The 22,398-nt window shown below is 34.9% G+C and overlaps 2 protein-coding genes across 5 annotated transcripts in view; both read left to right on the forward strand.

Moving 5' to 3' along the window:
* Positions 1-17,986, forward strand: part of LOC145248972 (beta-galactosidase-1-like protein 2) — a 1,883,914-nt gene extending 1,865,928 nt beyond the window's left edge. For all 4 annotated transcript variants that reach the window (XM_080110785.1, XM_080110782.1, XM_080110784.1 and 1 more), the window contains one exon: positions 17,591-17,986. In XM_080110785.1, the coding sequence (XP_079966911.1) occupies positions 17,591-17,683 (93 nt within the window). In that variant the 3' untranslated portion in view covers positions 17,684-17,986. The remainder of the gene's footprint in view (positions 1-17,590) is intronic.
* Positions 17,987-20,974: 2,988 nt separating this feature from the next.
* On the forward strand, positions 20,975-22,322 carry LOC145248737 (uncharacterized). Its single transcript, XM_080110384.1, has 2 exons — positions 20,975-21,579; positions 21,758-22,322. The coding sequence occupies exons 1-2, from the start codon at positions 20,975-20,977 to the stop codon at positions 22,320-22,322; spliced, it is 1,170 nt and encodes a 389-aa protein (XP_079966510.1).
* Positions 22,323-22,398: the final 76 nt, after the last annotated feature.

A 22,398-nucleotide genomic window follows, 5' to 3' on the forward strand; every position in this document is an offset into this window, starting at 1 on the left:
GATGGAACCACTATAACAGGAGATTGAGTTATTCAGCGACTCCAACCTATTTTGTTATATATATATATATATATATATATATATATATATGTTGCATAAAATATATATTACCACTTATCAAGGCCCATAGTCCACTCGAGGATGAGAGTTGAAAAGTGCACAGTAGTCAAATTCGGGAAAGAGGATGGAACCGCTTTAACGGGAGGATGAGTTATTCAGCGACTCCAACCTATTTTATTATATATATATATATATATATATTGTAAAAAATATATATGACCACTTTTCAAGGCCCAGAGGCCACTCGAGGATAAGAGTTCAAAAGTGCACAGTAGTCAAATTCGGGAAATTTGTTATATACTTTTTTTTCTGTTACTTAGACATTTCCGCTTATCAAGGCCGAGATAAAACTCGAGGATAAGAGTTAATATTTGCACAGCAGTCAATTGGACAATAAGGCCCAGAGGCCACCCGAGGATAAGGGTTGAAAATTGCAGTAGTCAATTGGACAACATAGTAATCGTTAGTAATGGAAAGTCGGGAAATTTGTTATATATATATTTATATTTTGTTATTTAGGCATTACCACTTATCAGAGGATAAGGGTGGAAAAGTGCAGTAGTCAATTGGACAAAATATAGTAATCGTTAGTAATGCAAATTCAGTAAATTTGTTATATATATATTAATATTTTGTTAAATACGCATTACCACTTATCAAAGCCCACAGGCTACTCGAGGATAAGGATTGAAAAGTGCACAGTAGTAATCAGTTGTAATGGAAATGCGGGATATTTGTAATATCCCTATTTTTTTATTACTTAGGAATTACCACTTATCAAAGCCCAAAGGCCACTCGATGGTATTACCACTTATCAAGGCCACTCGAGGATAAGCGTTTAAAAGTGCAGTAGTCAATTGGACAATATAGTAATCGTTAGTAATGGAAATTCAGTAAATTTGTTATATATATATGTATATTTTGTTACATACGCATTACCATTTATCAAGGCCCACAGGCCCCTCAACGATAAGGATTGAAAAGTGCACAGTAGTAATCGTTAGTAATGAAAATTCGGGAAATTTGTTATATAACTATTTTTTTGTTACTTAGGCATTACCACTTATCAAGGCCAAGAGGCCACTCAAGGATATTACCACTTATCAAGGCCCAGAGGCCACTCGAGGATAAGGGTTGAAAAGTGCTGTAGTCAATTGGACAATATAGTAATCGTTAGTAATGGAAATGCGGGAAATTTGTTATATATATATTTATATTTTGTTAAATACGCATTACCACTTATCAAGGCCCAGAGGCCATTCGAGGATAAGGATTGAACAGTGCACATTAGTCAATTGGACAATATAGTAATCGTTAGTTATGGAAATTCAGGCAATTTGTTATATACCTATTTTTTTGTTACTTAGTCATTTCCACTTATCAAGGCCCAGAGGCCACTCGAGGATAAGAGGTAAAAAGTCCAAAGTATACAATTGGACAATAAGGCCCAGAGGCCACCCGAGGATAAGGGTTAAAAAGTGCAGTAGCCAATTGGACAATATAGTAATCGTTAGTAATTACTACTTCTCAAGGCCCAGAGGCCACTCGAGGATAATGGTTCAAAAGTGCAGTAGTCAATTGGACAATACAGTAATCGTTAGTAATGGAAATTCAGTAAATTTGTTATATATATATTTAAATTTGGCTAAATACGCATTACCATTTATCAAGGCCCAGACGCCACTCGAGGATAAGGATTGAAAATATTCAAAAAATTTTTATCTACCGATTAGAAAATTTGTATGTAGGGTATTAAGACATATGGAATATATCCAGCATAATCTATCTATTATATCTTTAAAAGTCAGAATGTTTGTGTGTGTGTGTGTGAGGTAGCGAGAGAGAGAGAGAGAGAGAGAACAATTCTTGACCTATATATTCAACAAATTTTTTATCTACAGATTTTAAATTTGTTATAAAGGGTATTCAGACATATGGAAATATATCTAGCATAATCTATCTATTATATCTCCAAAAGTGAAAATGTGTGTGTCTGTGAGAGAGAGAGACAGAAGAATTCTCAACCTATGTACTCAACAAATTTTTTATCTACAGATTTGAAAATTTGTATATAGGGGAATTCAGACTTATGGAAATATATCTAGCATAATCTATCTATTATATCTATAAAAGTGAAAATGTGTGTGTGAGAGAGAGAGAGATCAATTCTCAACCTATATACTCAACAAATTATTTATCTACAGATTAGAAAATTTGTATATAGGGTATTCAGACATATGGAAATATATTTGGCATAATCTATCTCTTATATCTATAATAAAAGTGAGAATGTTTGCGTGTGTGTGTGTGAGGTAGCAAGAGAGAGAGAGAGAGAGACAGAGTGAGAGAACAATTCTCAACCTATATATTCAACAAATTTTTCATCTACAGATTTTAAAATTTGTATATAGGGTATTCAGACATATGGAAATATATCAAGCATAATCTATCTATTATGTCTATAAAAGTGAGAATGTGTCTGTGTGTGTGAGAGAGAGAGAGTAAGAACAATTCTCAACCTTTATATTCAACAAATTTTTTATCTACAGATTAGAAAATTTTTATATAGTGTATTCAGACATATGGAAATATATCTAGCATAATCTATCTATTATATCTATAAAAGTGAGAATGTGTGAGAGGAGAGAGAGAGAGAGAGAGAGAGAACAATTCTCAACCTATATACTCAACAAATTTTTTATCTACAGATTTGAAAATTTGTATATAGATTATTCAGACATATGGAAATATATCTAGCATAATTTATCTATTATATCTATAAAAGTGAGAATGTGTGTGTGAGAGAGAGAATGAGAGAGAACAATTCTCAACGTATATATGCAACAAATTTTTTATCTGCAGATCTGAAATATCACATTTGTATAGAAGTAGAAATCTGGATACCTATTTTGATACCTAATAAAAGAAAGGACGCTCTTTGGGGCGGATTTTGATGATAACAAGTCACTAATAAGAAATTATAATAAACATTGAAATAATTTAAGAATTTTACCAAAATAAAATTGCATGGTAATCACCCAATTTCTGCCACAAAATTTTGATTGGCAAAACTCATAAACAGAAATATATATTTTCTAATTTCATCTTTTTTTTTTACATAATCTTATTTTATGTTTTCCTTAATATTCAAATCACTATATTTTGCTGCTTAATATCAAATACAGCAAATGAGTTATTTTTTATGCATCAAACAATTACATTTTCTCATTCATCCAACTAATCACTGAACATCAATTTCATATTTTCTTCGCTAAAATATTACTGTGCTTGATGTCATCAAGTGGAGCGGATCATTTTTTTTTTCATTTGTTCACACATTTTTCCAATTTATATATATTTTGTCTAAGATTCTTAGCCTATGTCATTGCATACCAAGCTGTTTAATAAAAGTTAAGGTTCACTGTAAACACATACGTTACACCAAAATAAAAACGCTTCAGATAATGTCTTGATATTCAATTCAGTTTCTCACATGACATCTTATGAAGTTAGTAGAAATGTTACAGACTTTTGAATCTCAAACACTTTCAATACTGTGCACTGATATTTTCTTTTTTGGAATATAAGCACATTCATGATTTTTTTTACAAACGCCAACAAATGTCACATTGTGTAGCAATGTACTGAAACAATTATAAAAATATTTGTTTTTATTTTGGATGATGCAGGGCATCCGAAGAGAGATTTTTCTAACAAAATGAAAGTATAATTTTTAGCAATAGGTATCTAGGAAAAGGCCACTACATATGTTATAAATTCCAAATTTCCACAACCTGGCAAATACTGGTACACGCTAGCAAATTTAGATTTGCAATTACAAAATATGATTCTAATTTTTCCTTTGCTCTTTATTCTAACACTACACTAAGTTTACTGTGTTATTTCGCTACAGTTGATATTGTGTAGAACAATAAGAAAATCATAGTGAACAATGCATTCAACAAAATTTCACACACATTTCTAGATACCTATATCTAATAAGTTCAAAAGAAAGGACACACTTAGGGAGGTATTTTGGTGGTCAAGTCACTAATAAGAGATTAGCTGGTTTCCCGGCATAGCCCAGGATGTAATAAAGATTGACTGAAATACATGTTCTAGCTGGTTTCTAGGCGTTGCCAGGGATGTAATATAGACACATTATGTTGTATATTACCTGTTCTCTTCTCCCTAAGGTAAAACAATTTCATATACATGCTGTAAATTACCTATGCTAGGGATAAAACATGAACAATACCAGTCTTAGGGTAGATAAAACAAATAATACATAGAGATGAAAGATTCCTCTCCCCTAAGAATAAAACATATGTTCAATATCTGCTTTTGTTTTTTCATTGTTTATACGGTCCCGAGCAACGCCGGGTAGCCCTGCTAGTCTTCTATATATATAAATCTCAAACGTCTGTGTGTATGTATGTATGTTTGTTTGTAACGCTAAAACTTTCGACAGACACAACCAAAGTTGACAAATTTTGTATCAGATTGAACCTTGATCACCCGGATGACAAATATCGAAATTTCACGTCAAACGTACCACTAGAAGGGGGTGAACTGATCATTTTTCTCCCAGATGGGGCCCCCCAAAAAACCTGTCATTTTAACGTTATTCATTACGTGTCACGTGACGTGACGTCAGCTCAGTAAAATGTCGGCTGCGCTGAGGTACATTAAAGCTTCCTTCGAGGAGTAAATGATACTATAACACAGTTTAATATTAGTTTTCGAGTCTAACCGTTATTACAAACGGATTTATCGCATTTAAAAAAGCAGAATCCCAAAATTACACGAAAATTGACGTAAGGAAAAAGTTTTTATTTTTGCTTGCAGTTTTTTACCGGCGAAGATGAGTTTGCTCTTTGCTATAGTTTACCATGTAAACAAGGCTTTAGCCATTTTGTTTTTACCTCCTAACTCTGTTCAACTGGAAGGGGGAGGGGTGGGTATCAGTATGAGGCCGCTTAAATACACGAAAATTACTTTTATACGAGTTTGTTTTCTTATGAATGGAACCGCTTTTGTAGGGGGGAAGGGGGAGGAAGTCGCGTGCACAGTTTTCCCAAGCATTACCTACTATAAAAAAAGATGCACATTTACCCTCTTCCCTCACTCTCTCTCTCTCACTCTCTTTCTCTCTCTCTCTCTCTCTCTCTCGCCGCCTTTCTCTTCTCTCTCTCTCTCACTCCCTTTCTCTTCTCTCTCTTTCACCCTCTTCTCTCTCTCTCTACCTCTTTCTCTACTCTCTCTCTATCACCATATTTCTCTCTCTCTCACTCTCTTCTCTCTCTCTCTCTCTCTCTACACCTCTTTCTCTTCTCTCTCTCTCTCACCCTCTTTATCTTCTCTCTCTCACCCTGTTTCTCTTCTCTCTATATTAGCACTTATCAAGGCCAATAGGCAACTCGAGGATGACAGTTCAAAAGTGCACAGTAGTCAAATTTGGGATAGAGGATGGAACAACTTTAACGGGAGGATGAGTTATTCAACGACACCAACCTATTTTGTTATATATATATATATACATTTTTTAGAAACTATATATATTACCACTTATCAGGGCCCATAGGCCACTCGAGGATGAGAGTTTAAAAGTGCACAGTAGTCAAATTCGGGAAGGAGGATGGAACCGCTATAACAGGAGATTGAGTTATTCAGCGACTCCAACCTATTTTGTTATATATATATATATATATATACTTTGTACAAACTATATATTACCACTTATCAAGGCCCATCGGCTACTCGAGGATAAGAGTTGAAAAGTGCACAGTATTCAAATTCGGGAAAGAGGATGGAACCGCTTTAACGGGAGAATGAGTTATTAAGCGACTCCAACCTACTTTGTTATATATATATATATCTATGTTTATTAAAAAATATATATTACCACTTATCAAGGCCCATAGGCCATTCGAGGATGAAATTTGCACAGTAGTCAAATTCGGGAAAGACGATGGAACCACTTTAACGGGAGGATGAGTTATTCAGCGACTCCAACCTATTTTGTTATATATATATATATATATATATATATGGTATAAAATATATATTACCACTTATACAGGCCCATAGGCCACTCGAGGATGAGAGTTTAAAAGTCCACAGTAGTCAAATTCGGGAAGGAGGATGGAACCGCTATAACAGGAGATTGAGTTATACAGTGACTCCAACCTATTTAGTTATATATATATATATATATATACTTTGTACAAACTATATATTACCACTTATCAAGGCCCATTGGCTACGCGAGGATAAGAGTTGAAAAGTGCACAGTAGTCAAATTCAGGAAAGAGGATGGAACCACTTTAACGGGAGAATGAGTTATTCAGCGACTCCAACCTATTTTGTTATATATATATCTATATACTTTGTACAAACTATATATTACCACTTATCAAGGCCCATTGGCTACGCGAGGATAAGAGTTGAAAATTGCACAGTAGTCAAATTCAGGAAAGAGGATGGAACCACTTTAACGGGAGAATGAGTTATTCAGCGACTCCAACCTATTTTGTTATATATATATATATATATACTTTGTACAAACTATATATTACCACTTATCAAGGCCCATTGGCTACGCGAGGATAAGAGTTGAAAAGTGCACAGTAGTCAAATTCAGGAAAGAGGATGGAACCACTTTAACGGGAGAATGAGTTATTCAGCGACTCCAACCTATTTTGTTATATATATATCTATATACTTTGTACAAACTATATATTACCACTTATCAAGGCCCATTGGCTACGCGAGGATAAGAGTTGAAAATTGCACAGTAGTCAAATTCGGGAAAGAGGAGGGAACCGCTTTAAATGAGTTATTAAACAACTGCAACTTATTTTGTTATATATATATATATATATATTTATTAAAAAATATATATTACCACTTATCAAGGCCCATAGGCCACTCGAGGATTACATTTGCACAGTAGTATAAATCCGGGAAAGACGATGTAACCACTTTAAGGGGAGGATGAGTTATTCAGCGACTCCAACCTATTTTGTAATATATATATATATATATTTTGTATAAAATATATATTACCACTTATACAGGCCCTTAGGCCACTCGAGGATGAGAGTTTAAAAGTCCACAGTAGTCAAATTCGGGAAAGATGATGGAACCGCTTTAACAAGAGGATGAGTTATTCAGCCACTCCAACCTATTTAGGTATATATATATATGTATATATATTTTGTACAAACTACATATTACCACTTATACAGGCCCATAGGCCACTCGAGGATGAGAGTTTTAAAGTACACAGTAGTCAAATTTGGGAAAGAGGATGGAACCGCTTTAACGGGTGGATGAGTTATTCAGCCACTCCAACCTATTTTGGTATATATATATATATTGTACAAACAATAAATTACCACTTATCAAGGCCTATAGGCCACTCGAGGATGAGAGTTTAAAAGTGCACAGTAGTCAAATTCGGGAAAGAGGATGGAACCGCTTTAAGAGGAGGATGAATTATTCAGCGACTCCAACCTATTTTGTTATATATATATATATATTTATTAAAAAATATATATTACCACTTACCAAGGCCCATAGGCCACTCGAGGATGAGAGTTTAAAAGTGCACAGTAGTCAAATTCAGGAAATAGGATGGAACCGCTTTAACGGGAGGATGAGTTATTAAGCGACTCAAACCTATTTTGTTATATATATATATATATATATATATTTTTTGTATAAAATATGTATTACCACTTATCAAGGCCCATAGTCCACTCGAGGATCAGAGTGTAAAAGTGCACTGTAGTCAAATTCGGGAAAGAGGATGGAACCGCTTTAATGGGAGGATGAGTTATTCAGCGACTCCAACCTATTTTGTTATATATATATATATATATATATATATATATATATATATATATATTTTGTACAAACTATATATGACCACTTATCAAGGCCCAGAGGCCACTCGAGGATATGAGTGTAAAAGTGCACAGTAGTCAAATTCGGGAAAGAGGATGGAACCGCTTTAACGGGAGGATGACTTCTTCAGCGACTCCAACCTATTTTGGTATATATATGTTTATATCTATATTTATTAAAAAATATATATTACCACTTATCAAGGCCCACAGGCCACTCGAGGATAAGGATTGAAAAGTGCACAGTAGTAATCGGTTGTTATGGAAATGCGGGATATTTGTAATATCCCTATTTTTTTATTACTTAGGCATTACCACTTATCAAAGCCCAAAGGCCACTCGATGGTATTACCACTTATCAAGGCCCAGAGGCCACTCGAGGATAAGCGTTTAAAAGTGCAGTAGTCAATTGGACAATATAGTAATCGTTAGTAATGGAAATTCAGTAAATTTGTTATATATGTATATTTTGTTACATACGCATTACCATTTATCAAGGCCCACAGGCCCCTCAACAATAAGGATTGAAAAGTGCACAGTAGTAATCGTTAGTAATGAAAATTCGGGAAATTTGTTATATAACTATTTTTTTGTTACTTAGGCATTACCACTTATCAAGGCCAAGAGGCCACTCAAGGATATTACCACTTATCAAGGCCCAGAGGCCACTCGAGGATAAGGGTTGAAAAGTGCTGTAGTCAATTGGACAATATAGTAATCGTTAGTAATGGAAATGCGGGAAATTTGTTATATATATATTTATATTTTGTTAAATACGCATTACCACTTATCAAGGCCCAGAGGCCATTCGAGGATAAGGATTGAACAGTGCACATTAGTCAATTGGACAATATAGTAATCGTTAATTATGGAAATTCGGGCAATTTGTTATATACCTATTTTTTTGTTACTTAGTCATTTCCACTTATCAAGGCCCAGAGGCCACTCGAGAATAAGAGTTAAAAAGTCCAAAGTAGTCAATTGGACAATAAGGCCCAGAGGCCACCCGAGGATAAGGGTTAAAAAGTGCAGTAGTCAATTGGACAATATAGTAATCGTTAGTAATTACTACTTCTCAAGGCCCAGAGGCCACTCGAGGATAACAGTTCAAAAGTGCAGTAGTCAATTGGACAATACAGTAATCGTTAGTAATGGAAATTCAGTAAATTTATATTTTGCTAAATACGCATTATATATATTATTTTGCTAAATATATTATATTTTGCTAAATACGCATTATATATATTATTTTGCTAAATACGCATTCAGTATATTTATATTTTGCTAAATACGCATTACCACTTATCAAGGCCCAGACGCCACTCGAAGATAAGGATTGAAAATATTAAAAACATTTTTATCTACCGATTAGAAAATTTTTATATAGGGTATTAAGACATATGGAATATATCTAGCATAATCTATCTATTATATCTTTAAAAGTCAGAATGTTTGTGTGTGTGTGTGTGTGTGAGGTAGCGAGAGAGAGAGAGAGAGAGAGAACAATTCTTGACCTATATATTCAACAAATTTTTTATCTACAGATTTTAAATTTGTTATAAAGGGTATTCAGACATATGGAAATATATCTAGCATAATCTATCTATTATATCTCCAAAAGTGAAAATGTGTGTGTCTGTGAGAGAGAGAGAGAGAGAGAGAACAATTCTCAACCTATGTACTCAACAAATTTTTTATCTACAGATTTGAAAATTTGTATATAGGGGAATTCAGACTTATGGAAATATATCTAGCATAATCTATCTATTATATCTATAAAAGTGAAAATGTGTGTGTGAGAGAGAGAGAGATCAATTCTCAACCTATATACTCAACAAATTATTTATCTACAGATTAGAAAATTTGTATATAGGGTATTCAGACATATGGAAATATATTTGGCATAATCTATCTCTTATATCTATAATAAAAGTGAGAATGTTTGCGTGTGTGTGTGTGAGGTAGCAAGAGAGAGAGAGAGAGAGACAGAGTGAGAGAACAATTCTCAACCTATATATTCAACAAATTTTTCATCTACAGATTTTAAAATTTGTATATAGGGTATTCAGACATATGGAAATATATCTAGCATAATCTATCTATTATGTCTATAAAAGTGAGAATGTGTCTGTGTGTGAGAGAGAGAGAGAGTAAGAACAATTCTCAACCTTTATATTCAACAAATTTTTTATCTACAGATTAGAAAATTTTTATATAGTGTATTCAGACATATGGAAATATATCTAGCATAATCTATCTATTATATCTATAAAAGTGAGAATGTGTGAGAGGAGAGAGAGAGAGAGAGAACAATTCTCAACCTATATACTCAACAAATTTTATATCTACAGATTTGAAAATTTGTATGTAGCGTATTCAGACATATAGAAATATATCTAGCATAATCTATCTATTATATCTATCAAAGTGAAAATGTGTGTGTGTGTGTGTGTGTGTGTGAGAGAGAGAGAACAATTCTCAACCTATATACTCAACAAATTTTTTATCTACAGATTTGAAAATTTGTATATAGATTATTCAGACATATGGAAATATATTTAGCATAATTTATCTATTATATCTATAAAAGTGAGAATGTGTGTGTGAGAGAGAGAATGAGAGAGAACAATTCTCAACCTATATATGCAACAAATTTTTTATCTACAGATCGGAAATATCACATTTGTATAGAAGTAGAAATCTGGATACCTATTTTGATACCTAATAAAAGAAAGGACGCTCTTTGGGGCGGATTTTGATGATAACAAGTCACTAATAAGAAATTATAATAAACATTGAAATAATTTAAGAATTTTACCAAAATAAAATTGCATGGTAATCACCCAATTTCTGCCACAAGATTTTGATTGGCAAAACTCATAAACAGAAAATATATATTTTCTAATTTCATCTTTTTTTTTTTTACATAATCTGATTTTATGTTTTCCTTAATATTCAAATCACTATATTTTGCTGCTTAATATCAAATACAGCAAATGAGTTATTTTTTATGCATCAAACAATTACATTTTCTCATTCATCCAAACTAATCACTGAACATCAATTTCATATTTTCTTCGCTAAAATATTACTGTGTTTGATGTCATCAAGTGGAGCGGATCATTTTTTTTTTCATTTGTTCACACATTTTTCCAATTTATATATATTTTGTCTAAGATTCTTAGCCTATGTCATTGCATACCAAGCTGTTTAGGTTCACTGTAAACACATACGTTACACCAAAATAAAAACGCTTCAGATAATGTCTTGATATTCAATTCAGTTTCTCACATGACATCTTATGAAGTTAGTAGAAATGTTACAGACTTTTGAATCTCAAACACTTTCAATACTGTGCACTGATATTTTCTTTTTTGGAATATAAGCACATTCATGATTTTTTTTTACAAACGCCAACAAATGTCACATTGTGTAGCAATGTACTGAAACAATTATAAAAATATTTGTTTTTATTTTGGATGATGCAGGGCATCCGAAGAGAGATTTTTCTAACAAAATGAAAGTATAATTTTTAGCAATAGGTATCTAGGAAAAGGCCACTACATATGTTATAAATTCCAAATTTCCACAACCTGGCAAATACTGGTACACGCTAGCAAATTTAGATTTGCAATTACAGAATATGATTCTAATTTTTTCCTTTGCTCTTTATTCTAACACTACACTAAGTTTACTGTGTTATTTCGCTACAGTTGATATTGTGTAGAACAATAAGAAAATCATAGTGAACAATGCATTCAACAAAATTTCACACACATTTCTAGATACCTATATCTAATAAGTTCAAAAGAAAGGACACACTTAGGGAGGTATTTTGGTGGTCAAGTCACTAATAAGAGATTAGCTGGTTTCCCGGCATAGCCCAGGATGTAATAAAGATTGACTGAAATACATGTTCTAGCTGGTTTCTAGGCGTTGCCAGGGATGTAATATAGACACATTATGTTGTATATTACCTGTTCTCTTCTCCCTAAGGTAAAACAATTTCATATACATGCTGTAAATTACCTATGCTAGGGATAAAACATGAACAATACCAGTCCTAGGGTAGATAAAACAAATAATACATAGAGATGAAAGATTCCTCTCCCCTAAGAATAAAACATATGTTCAATATCTGCTTTTGTTTTTCCATTGTTTATACGGTCCCGAGCAATGCCGGGTAGCCCTGCTAGTCTATATATATAAAAGCGAAAATGTATGTATGTATGTATGTGTGCATGTTTGTGTGTCTGCTAAAAACTTTCGACAGACACAACAAAAATTCACAAACTCGGTATCGTATTGAAGCTCCATCCTTCGCTCAAAAAATATCGTAAAATTGGCCAAAAACGTACATTTTTTTCAATCCGAAATCCACAATTTTCGACAGGGGGGGGGGATCAACAAAAACGGCCCTCTCGACCGGTTCTACGCCTGCGCCAGATTACGTCATGATCTGATTTACTTTAAATAGTTGAAAAACTGAACAAATTTCATTTACGGCGTGTTAGGTCAGTTGATTAGCGCGTTGGTTCATTATCTAAACATTTTGGTTTCGAATCGTGATGTGAGATGTCTTTTTTTTTTTCGATTTTTTAAATTTAAATATTGAACCAATGTTATTTAAGCCATTTTTCACGTAACCTTCGTTTTTCTGTTTTTTTTTTTTTTACTTCGCTTATCCACCCCCGACCACACACCCAAAAACACCTGGGTACTACCGATTTTTTAAATTTTAATATCGAAACAGGCTTATTTAAGCCATTTTTCATGTGTTCGTTTTCTGTTTTCATCGTTCGTTTGCCTTACGTTAGTTTTTTTTCCCGCTTAAGTGTTAACGTTGTTTTCTTTTTTTACTTTGCTTGTAACAAACTAACCTGGTCGTCGTTGTAACGATCGATGACTTCCGGGCGCGCATCTGTCAATCTGGTTCTTACTTAAATAAATTCAAACATCTTTCACTAACTCATTCTAGCTGGCCGATTTTATTTTCAAACTTCGCCTCAAGGCTTCCGGTTCGATCCTACCCCCCCCCCCCGGGTTCTTTTTTATTTAACACCACACCCACCTACAAACACCCTGGGCAACGCCGCGTACCCCCGCTAGTTAACTATAAAAGAATCTATATAAAGAAAAATTCAAAAAAAATATCAACCCATACTTATATTATTACATTTAACACTCCAAAAATTCCATCTAAAATTAAAATTGGTTACACCATAGACCCAGTTGAAATATACATCCCAGATCCTCTGAGATGTTTCAACTGTCAAAAATTCAGTCACCATAGAGGTGTCTGCAGAGGTCATCCCACGTGCGCTAAATGTGACTCTAAATAAATAAGTCACAACGAACAAGAATGTCGCGAGTCCAAATGTATAAACTGCCAAGGCGAGCACCCTGCCTATTCAAAAAAAAACTGAACGATGGAAAACTGAAAAAGAAATCTTAGTCACAAAACATAAACGAAAAATATCTTAGAAGTGAAGACAATAGTGGAAGGAGTCATAAGAAAAAACATGTAAAAATAACAAAAAAAACAAATCCCAGCAACCAGCCTGATAAATACGAACTTATTGAAAAACTGGTACATCTAGAACCAAACGAATTGCTTAACTTCTAAAAAAACCTAAAAATACAACACTTTCAAAAACTAGAAAAATTAAAACTAGAAAAGAACCCAATAAAGTATTTGTCTCCTCCCTAACCCAAACCTCCCCTCTTAAAGGCCAATGTTCCCAAGAACAAATTTTCTTAAACCCAAATAATAAACCAGCAAAACAAAAAATAGAAATACTCCCCAAAAATTTAACAGAACCTGGTGAAATGGAGACTGAATATCCAAGTCAACAAACAGAAACCCCAAAACAAGAATCTTCCTATCGAACACCATCAAAACAAAAGAAAAACCAAAACAAAAGTTATAAGGTCCCATTCAAACTCCAGATCTAGAACCCCAATACCTAAAAATCAAACTGAACCTGAAGACGAAATGGAAACAGAATACCCAAACCAACAAGCAGAAACATTAAATCAAGAAACCCGCCCTCGATCACTGTCAAAACAAAAGAAAAACCAAAACAAAACAGACATAAGGTCCCATACTAATTCCAGTTCCAGATCCCCAAACAACAAAAACGAAGCAAAAGACTAAACAGAAGAAAAGCCAAAAACAGAAGAAAAAAACAAAGCTTATTGAAAACCCTTAACAACTTACACTTAATCCATACCTTATATCAACACCAATACTAAAACCCATAATCAACTTGAAGACCTAAAAAAAAAAAAAAAAAAAAAAAAACACCACAGAGGATCATAACCTCACCAATATTTCTTCAATGGAACATTAGAGGTGAAAAGGCTAATTTCGACGAATTAAACCTTCTCTTTGCCTCTTTTCACCCAGCAGTCATATGCCTACAAGAAACTTATAAGAAAACTCAAAGCACACTACATATCAAACGATACACAATCTATGACTATACACATGAACAAGGAAACAGAGCTTTCAGAAGAGTATCTATTCAAATTAACAATAATATTATTCAAAGCGAAACCAAATTGACTATAACACGACAAGCCATTGCAGTAACCATCAGTCGAAGAAAACCGCTAACAATATACCTGCCATCTAACAAACACATAAATAAAACAGACTTGAACTTATTGATCCAGCAACTCCCTAAAACTTTTATCCTCATGGGTGACTTTAATAGCCACAATGAACTTTGGGGAAACAAACAAACAAGCAGAAGAGGTAAAATTATCAAAAATTTTCTAGATGAAAACCAACTATGTCTGCTTAACAACAGAACAAACACCTATCTTCACCCGACGCTCTGGAACACTCTCGACTACTGACCTCACTATATCCGAACCCAGCATCTTCACAGAATATAAATGGAAAGTACATCATGAGACCTGTGGGAGTGATCACTTCCCAATCATCCTAAAAGGTCAACCAGAGAACAACACTAAAACACCCCGATGGAACTTGCATAAGGCCAACTGGGAAGATTTCAAAAAAATGTGCCACACAGACCTAGTGCAAGAAGCTAAGTCAAGAAAAGATGACATCATCCACTTCACCAACACTTTAAATATTATAGCTGAGAAAACTATTCCTAAAAGCTCCCCATCAACAAGCCTTGGTATAATAAAGATTGTAAAGAAGCGCTCAGAGCCAGACGAACAGCATTCAGAAAATGCCAACCAACTTAAGAAAATTTAGAAAATTACAAAAATAGAGCCTAAGCTCGCAGAACCATTAAGCAAGCTAAGCAATCAACATGGCAAATTTATGTCAGCCAACTAAATTCAAACACCAAACCCAAGGAAATATGGAACATGATAAACAAAATTACTGGGAAATACACTAAACAAGCTAATAAACATCTCATCCATAACAATATCAAAATCACTAACAAAGAAAAATTAGCTGAAATCTTAGCAGAAAACTTTGCCAAAAACTTCTCACCAATTAATAGGAACAAAGAATTCCAAGTCATCAAAAACCAAACTGAACAACGACAAATCCGCTTCCACTAAGACAACACTGAATACTACAATCAAATCCTTACTATGTACGAATTAGAAGAATCTCTCAAAAACACCCATAATTCAACAGCTGGGCCCAATAAAATCCCCTATGTCTTCCTAAAAGAATCGCCAATGAAATCAAAAGAATACCTCCTCAAAATTTTCAATGATATCTGGATAAATGAAAAATTCTCTGACACTTGGAGACATGCAATTATAATTCCCATGCCTAAACTTTCAAAAGACCCTTCAGATGCAACAAACTGCCGTCCCATTGCACTTACAAGCTGCATCTGCAAAGAAATCACCTAATCTCTGAACACCAAGCAGGCTTCCAAAAGGGCAGAAGCCCTATTGACCACATCATAAATTTGGAAACCTATATTAGAGAATCCTTCATCCTCAAAGAACATGTGGTAACAGTTTTCTTGGACATAGAAAAAGCCTTTGATACCACTTGGAAGTACGGAATATTAAAAGACCTGAATGAATTCGGTCTAAAAGGCAGAATGCCAACATTTATCAAAAACTATCTGAGTGACAGAATCTTCCAAGTAAGACTAGAAAACATCTTATCAAAGTCTCAAAAAGTATGACTGGGAGTTCCCTAACTCCCAGTCATACTTTTTAATGTGAAAATAAACAATATAGCTAATAACATAAACTCCAGAACAAACTACGCCATCTATGTTGACGATCTCATGATAAGTTTTAAGGCCAAACATATGAATACTATTGAACAACACTTACAACTATTGATTAAGATTGTCGGACTGACTTCCTCATCTTGGTTGTTATTGTCACAACGTTTCGGCCGTTTTGCCCTCCGGCCTTCGTCAGGTGTTTTGTATCGAACTGGGGAACCGTTTGTTAGGAGTCTCGAACCCAACCCTTTATTATTATTACGGGGGTACCGTGTTCAGACTCCAGCTAGGCTTTGGGACATAGTTGCTGATTCTCTGTTTTGAATGTTACTTTTTCACTGCCTTCGTTCAGGATTGAACTCAGCACCTTTGGATAACTGTAAACTTTGATACAACGTCTAGGACCACTCGGCCATATGTCACTAGGACAATTCTTAGTTGGTTTTTGTTAATGTTAAACCTATGTTGTTATTCAAGGTTTTCTCTCTCTCTATCAGAGGTGTCCAAATTGCATTCAGCTCTATGCTTGGTTTGCTCAGTAGGTTGTCATGTCCGAGCATGTGAGCTGTTTCTTTAAGTTTTCTCACTTTCCAGTGGGTCTCTCTGTTTATTATTTTTACTTCATCCCATAGGGGGCGATGGTCCCCCCTCTCCATCCAGACATGGTTGGCTATACCCGATTTTTCCGTCTCCCCTTTAGTTACTGCTTTTCGGTGTTCTTCCACCCTTACTTTAAGGAGGCGGCATGTAAACCTTGTAAACCTTTCTGCAACTGCATGGGATGGAGTATATGCAGTTTTTGGTCATGTTCTCATCCATGCGGGGCTTCACTCGTACCAGGTGTCGTCTGAGTGTTGACTCGCTCTTGAATACCGTCCTGATAAAAAAAAATAAAAATAATACGTCTAATTTAGAAGCAAGTTTTCGAACAGTTGAGCATGGATTGGCTTCGACTAAGTGGTCAACATCCGATGGGCAAGCATTATACTTCAAGACTTTCGTCGCCACCACAAAAATTTTTCAACCACCTGTGTTCAGTAGTAATCAATATCACGAGTTGTATCATAGTTGTAATTGGCATAAGAAAATTGTGCAAATTTGTTTTTGTTTTTTCCATCAAGAAAAGACATATTTGCTTTAAAACGATTATAATTCACATGAAAACTCTTTTTAAAATTAAAGTAAAATAAAGGTATTATAATGAAAACTAATTTGAAAATATTTCATTTGAAATCAAAATTAAAAATTCAGCCTTGTCAACCTAATACTTAATATGGTCGTAAGCGGCCACGCTTTATTAAAACAACAAAAACAGTCCCTGGTTGCTATCTTTTTTTATTGTAACAAAAATTCCTGAATCTTAAATGCAGATATAATTTCCTTTTTAATTCGGGAAACTTATTTATGTAAATTTTTATTTTCATATTATTTCAGGTGTATATATTTGAAGAAGAACATGGCACCAAGGAATTCCTATCCGTAACTGAACCAGATTTGGGAGAAGTCAATTCCAATATAAAATCATAATTTTGGACAATTTTTGTTTTAGACATTTTCTGTACCAACCCTACGACAAAAGATATAAAAATAAAAGTTAAAAAAAAAAAATCATTTAACGTAAAAAAAAATCACTTTGAGAAAAATCCCAAGATGACGATTTTGTCGATTTGCAAATGTTTTTCCAATATTATTAGCAGAAATTGTTGTAAAAAATTATTTGATTCATTTCTTTTATTCATAAAACTATAAAATAAAATAAGCGGAAGCTAAAGCTACACTCCCCCAAAATCGATCCAGGAGGAATTTAATAAAACTTTACTTGAAAACATGCACATTTTTTATTTTATTTTTTTTTTTTTTTAGTAATTTGGTCAAGCATTCGAAGAAGAATCACCGAAAGCTTTTTTTATTAAAAACATATTTTTTTTCAATGTTTTAGACGTAAATTAAACTGCTAATTATAAAAAGATTTTGGGGCAACTAAAAAATTAAAAAATTTTTAATTAATTTAAAAATAACTTCTTTCTAACATCGAATACTTTTTTCCAATCGTTCTCAAGTGGTTGGAAATTGTCGTATACGTTAATCTAATTCAGAAGCAAGTTTTCGAACAGTTGAGTATATATATATATATATATATATATATATATATATATATAAAAAGTTGGAACAGGTCGGTAATCCTGACTCATGGACACAATTTACGAATTATGTTACGACCCTCTATTTCCTATTTTCCTCTGGCCAACCTAATATGTTAACATTTTCTTTTGATGTGACTAACGTCGGAATTTAATTTTGGGAAGGCCAGAAGTAACAATGTGTCTCTTATTTTTTCGATTACCTATCTATTACCTGCTACCCTTTCGCCAACCTAATATGTTAAAATTTTCTTTGGATGTGACTAACGTCGAAATTCAAATTTTGGGAAGGTCAAAGACACTATTTTTTTTCTCTAATTAACAAAGAGTGAATCTCGGCCGGGATTCGTTTTATTCTTTTTTTATTTTGTCCACCGAGAGGTTATTTCCACAAATTTATTTGTATGGGAGAACACTTTTACTTGTTTCCTTGGGCCTATGAAAGGTCTCGTTTAATATTGATATAAATGTTACCAGGCACAACGAGCCGCGACGCTAAAACAGCAACGTCGCAACTTTGAAGAGCAGGTAAGAGAACTAACGTTATTTATTATTTTTTCTTCTTGTTTGTTGCTTTGTTGACTGGCGTTTGCGACGGTTCAGTTTTTTTTTTTTTTTTTTTTTTGTCTGTAGTGATAATTCGAGCCCTAGTCGCTTTTAAGTTCCCATCATTTAGCCACATGTTTGCTAACAGTTTTTTGCGACGCTCGCTAACAGTGTTGGGTTCGTTTGGCTTAACCAGAATTTCTGGAGTTATTTAATATTTATTTATTTATTTATTTAAAAAAAAAAATTCTTTTTTTTTTAACTTTTTATGGATTCCTTAGAGTTAGACAGCTGCCGACAGCAGCAAGCTGTGCTAAGAAATAAAATTAGTACAGAACTATGGTCAAGCTACTTTGCCAATGGCAGTTTTTCAAGAACACCGGGAAATGATAATGGGATGGCTGGAACGCCTTGGCGACTTGGAAGACGAGGTGACAGCTGTATGCTTGGACAGTCCTCCGAGTGTGGAGCTTAAAACTAATGATGACTCGTTGGATAATGCCTTCCGATTTAGGAAGAACACTTTCCAGAAATTAAACGAGTTAAGGGAGAAGTTTGAGGGGAGTCGAACAGATAGGCGAGAAGAGAGTTTGGGGGGTGAAATAGCCCCAGAATTTAGAGCTAATATGGAAGCTCCTACCTTTGATGGAGAACCATCTGATGATCGATTCGCCTTCAAAAATTTCTTGGCTGGTTTCTGGAATTGTGCTGAGGGCTTTCGCTCTGAGTTGACAAAGTTTCGCTTGTTGAAGAGTTGCCTAAAGGGTCAAGCTCTACATTTGGTGAAGCACCTTTCCACCACAGAAGCCAATTTTCCTGTGGCTTTGCAGCTGTTGGAGGGAGAATATTTGGATATATCAAATATTTTGGATCAGATGTTTCAGTAGTTATTGGCAGCCAGGCCAAAAGTGGATAGCCAGTTTTCTCAAGTTAAAGTTTATCTTTGCTGGAGCTGAAAAATAGCTACCAGTTGACTTTTTGGAACCAGGCACACCGGGTTATTTATTAATAAGTCATATTGTGTTTGGCTGGCTACCGGTTTCTTTAAAGAGAGAATTAATGAGAAAAACTGGAAATAGTTATCCCGGAATTGATGACATTGTTTCCTTGTCTAAGAATTTAATCAAGGATCTGGTGAGATTGGAGGAGTATTCTCCCCCTTCTGGCAATGGCAGGTTTCGATTTGATCGATTTGTTCCAGGCTCTTACTCACCAAGAAGAGCTTTAGAGCACTTTTCCTCTAGGGGTGACACCCCACTATCAATGTCAACTTGTAAGTTTTGTTCTTCAGGCGGACACGACGGGAAATTATGCAAAAAATTTGCTACGTATGAAGAGAGACTATCAAGGTGCAAAGAATTGCGCCTTTGTATTGCCTGTGCTGCGGAAAATCATTCATATGATAAATGTCCTGGTAACAAAAAGGGCTTCCCATATGGTTGTGCTAATTGTGGCTCGAAACGGCACTATACTGTAATGTGTCCTAAAGATAGAGCCTCTTCGGAGAAAACTAAAGTAAATACCAGTTTCCAGACTTGTGACACTCAACAGAGATCTATCCTTCCCATCTATAAAGTTGTTCTACATCGCAACAAGAAATGGTATGTTTGTAATTGTATACTTGATTCTGGAAGTCAACGTTCATATTTTTCCAGAAGCATTCTAAAGGGATTAGCTATTTCTTTAGAGTCATGTTATGACCGTCAATATACAATACAAACATTCGTGGGAGAGGAGAAAAAGAATTTAAGTGAGGTATTATTGCAGGTGGAAATGGTGCCATGGCACCAAAAGACCTTTGCCTGTCCTCATTGACTCCTCCTTTAATTTAAAGACCCAAATAGATGGAATGGATTTAATATATAAGAATTTAAGAGAGGCCCATTTCCAATTAGCTGCTGGATTTGACAGAAAGGGACATTTTTTTCCTATTCAAGGTCTAGTGGGGGTAGATCTGCTGCAGTTTTTGCACCCTTTAAGCCTGATAAGGTGCCAGAATGGTGTTGCCTGGGAGACCCCAAAAAGTATAGTGCCTTGGGGGAATTCGCTTAACTTCTTGAAAGAATCCCAGATATTGTCAATCGGAGAGGAGCGTTCACCACCCGTTGATTATGAAAAGGTCCTTGCCAGCATGAGTACTGTTTCCATTACAGCGGTGAACTTTGTGCTGGCACCTCAATATAATTATGTAGATTCTTATAAGGATACTTTTGAGAACACCTCAGTGGAAAGAGGGTTGGACAGTTTGTTTAGTTTGGAACTTATGGGGCTCACTGAGGAGGAAACTTTTTCAGATTTTGAACGTAAGAAGGTAAAGGAGTTCCAAAACTCTGTGGTCATAGAGAACCAGTGTTATTATGTCAAGCTTCCTTGGTGGGAGGACAAGATTGGCAAAGTTCCATCAAATTATTCGGTGGCGTTAGCAGTTTTGAACCGTGTGTTCAATAAACTGGAAAAAGAAAACAAATATAGGGAGTATTTGGATGTTTTCCTGGAACAAGAAAGGGAGGGCATTGTGGAGAGAATTGTGGTTACTCGGGAAGAGTATGAAAAATATGTATGGATACCACACAGGCCTGTATATAAAACTGAAGAGCAAAGCACTACAAAAGTGCGGCCTGTGTTTAATTGTTCATCGAAACCCAAGGGTGGAATCTCGATTAATGAGGCTGCCTACCCCGGGGTGAACTTGATGGGAAATCTCCTGCAGTTGTTGCTACACTTCCGCTCTAATGAGTATGTCTTGCTTGGTGACATCCGCAAGCATTTTTGCAAATTAAACTCCTCACTGAGGAGGATAAAAATCGATTTTGTTTTTTTTCTTAAAATAGGAAAAAACTTGGTATGCTTTAGATATACCACCTTAATATTTGGCTATAATGCCTCTCCGTTTATATTAAATTTCCTTTTGAAGCATCATGCGGACCGTTATCCACAAGATGAATGCTCCAAAAGAGAATTTTTATGTGGATAACCTAATTAAAACAGGGAATGTTCCTGAGAATCTTGTACAGCTATACACTAATGTTGTGAAGAGGTTGGAAGAGGGACACTTTGATTTACGTTCCTGCAGTTCTAACCGCGAAGAATTAAGACATAAGATTGAGAAGGATGGGCGTATGCCTCAACACCACTCCCAATATGAGAAGGTATTGGGCTATAATTATGACACAAAGAGTGATTCTTTGTCCTTGGCCAAGACAGATAGTGATTCCGGGGCCAATACCAAAAGAAGAATATTGGCGGCGGTGGCAGCCCATTTTGATCCTTTATCTTTATGTGTACCCGTTACAATAAGGGGCCGCATATTTATTAGTGAATTATGGAAGGCTGGGCTGGGCTGGGCTGAAACTGTTACTTCTACCCAACAGAAGAGTTGGCAGTCACTCTCAAAAGATTTTTTCTCAGCTCAGTTCCTTCACCTTTCCAAGAAAGTCCCTGTGCGAGGGCTCTACAGCAAACCTGGCTTTATTTTGTGATGCTTCCAAAGAAGCATACAGATTTGTAGCCCACACTTGAGTTGTTGGCAGTGTATTTGGCGCTAAAGGCATTAAA

This window comes from Euprymna scolopes, chromosome 27, assembly GCF_053919585.1.
Source record: "Euprymna scolopes isolate OS-2025 chromosome 27, ASM5391958v1, whole genome shotgun sequence".
Classification (NCBI taxonomy): Eukaryota; Metazoa; Mollusca; class Cephalopoda; order Sepiida; family Sepiolidae; genus Euprymna; species Euprymna scolopes.

Excerpts from the sequence above, each read along its gene's own strand:
- LOC145248737 (XM_080110384.1), top strand. The coding sequence starts at position 20,975 with ATGAGTACTGTTTCCATTACAGCGGTGAACTTTGTGCTGGCACCTCAA. Across the intron at positions 21,580-21,757 it reads CTACACTTCCGCTCTAATGA|CATCATGCGGACCGTTATCC; the intron begins GTATGTCTTGCT and ends TTCCTTTTGAAG.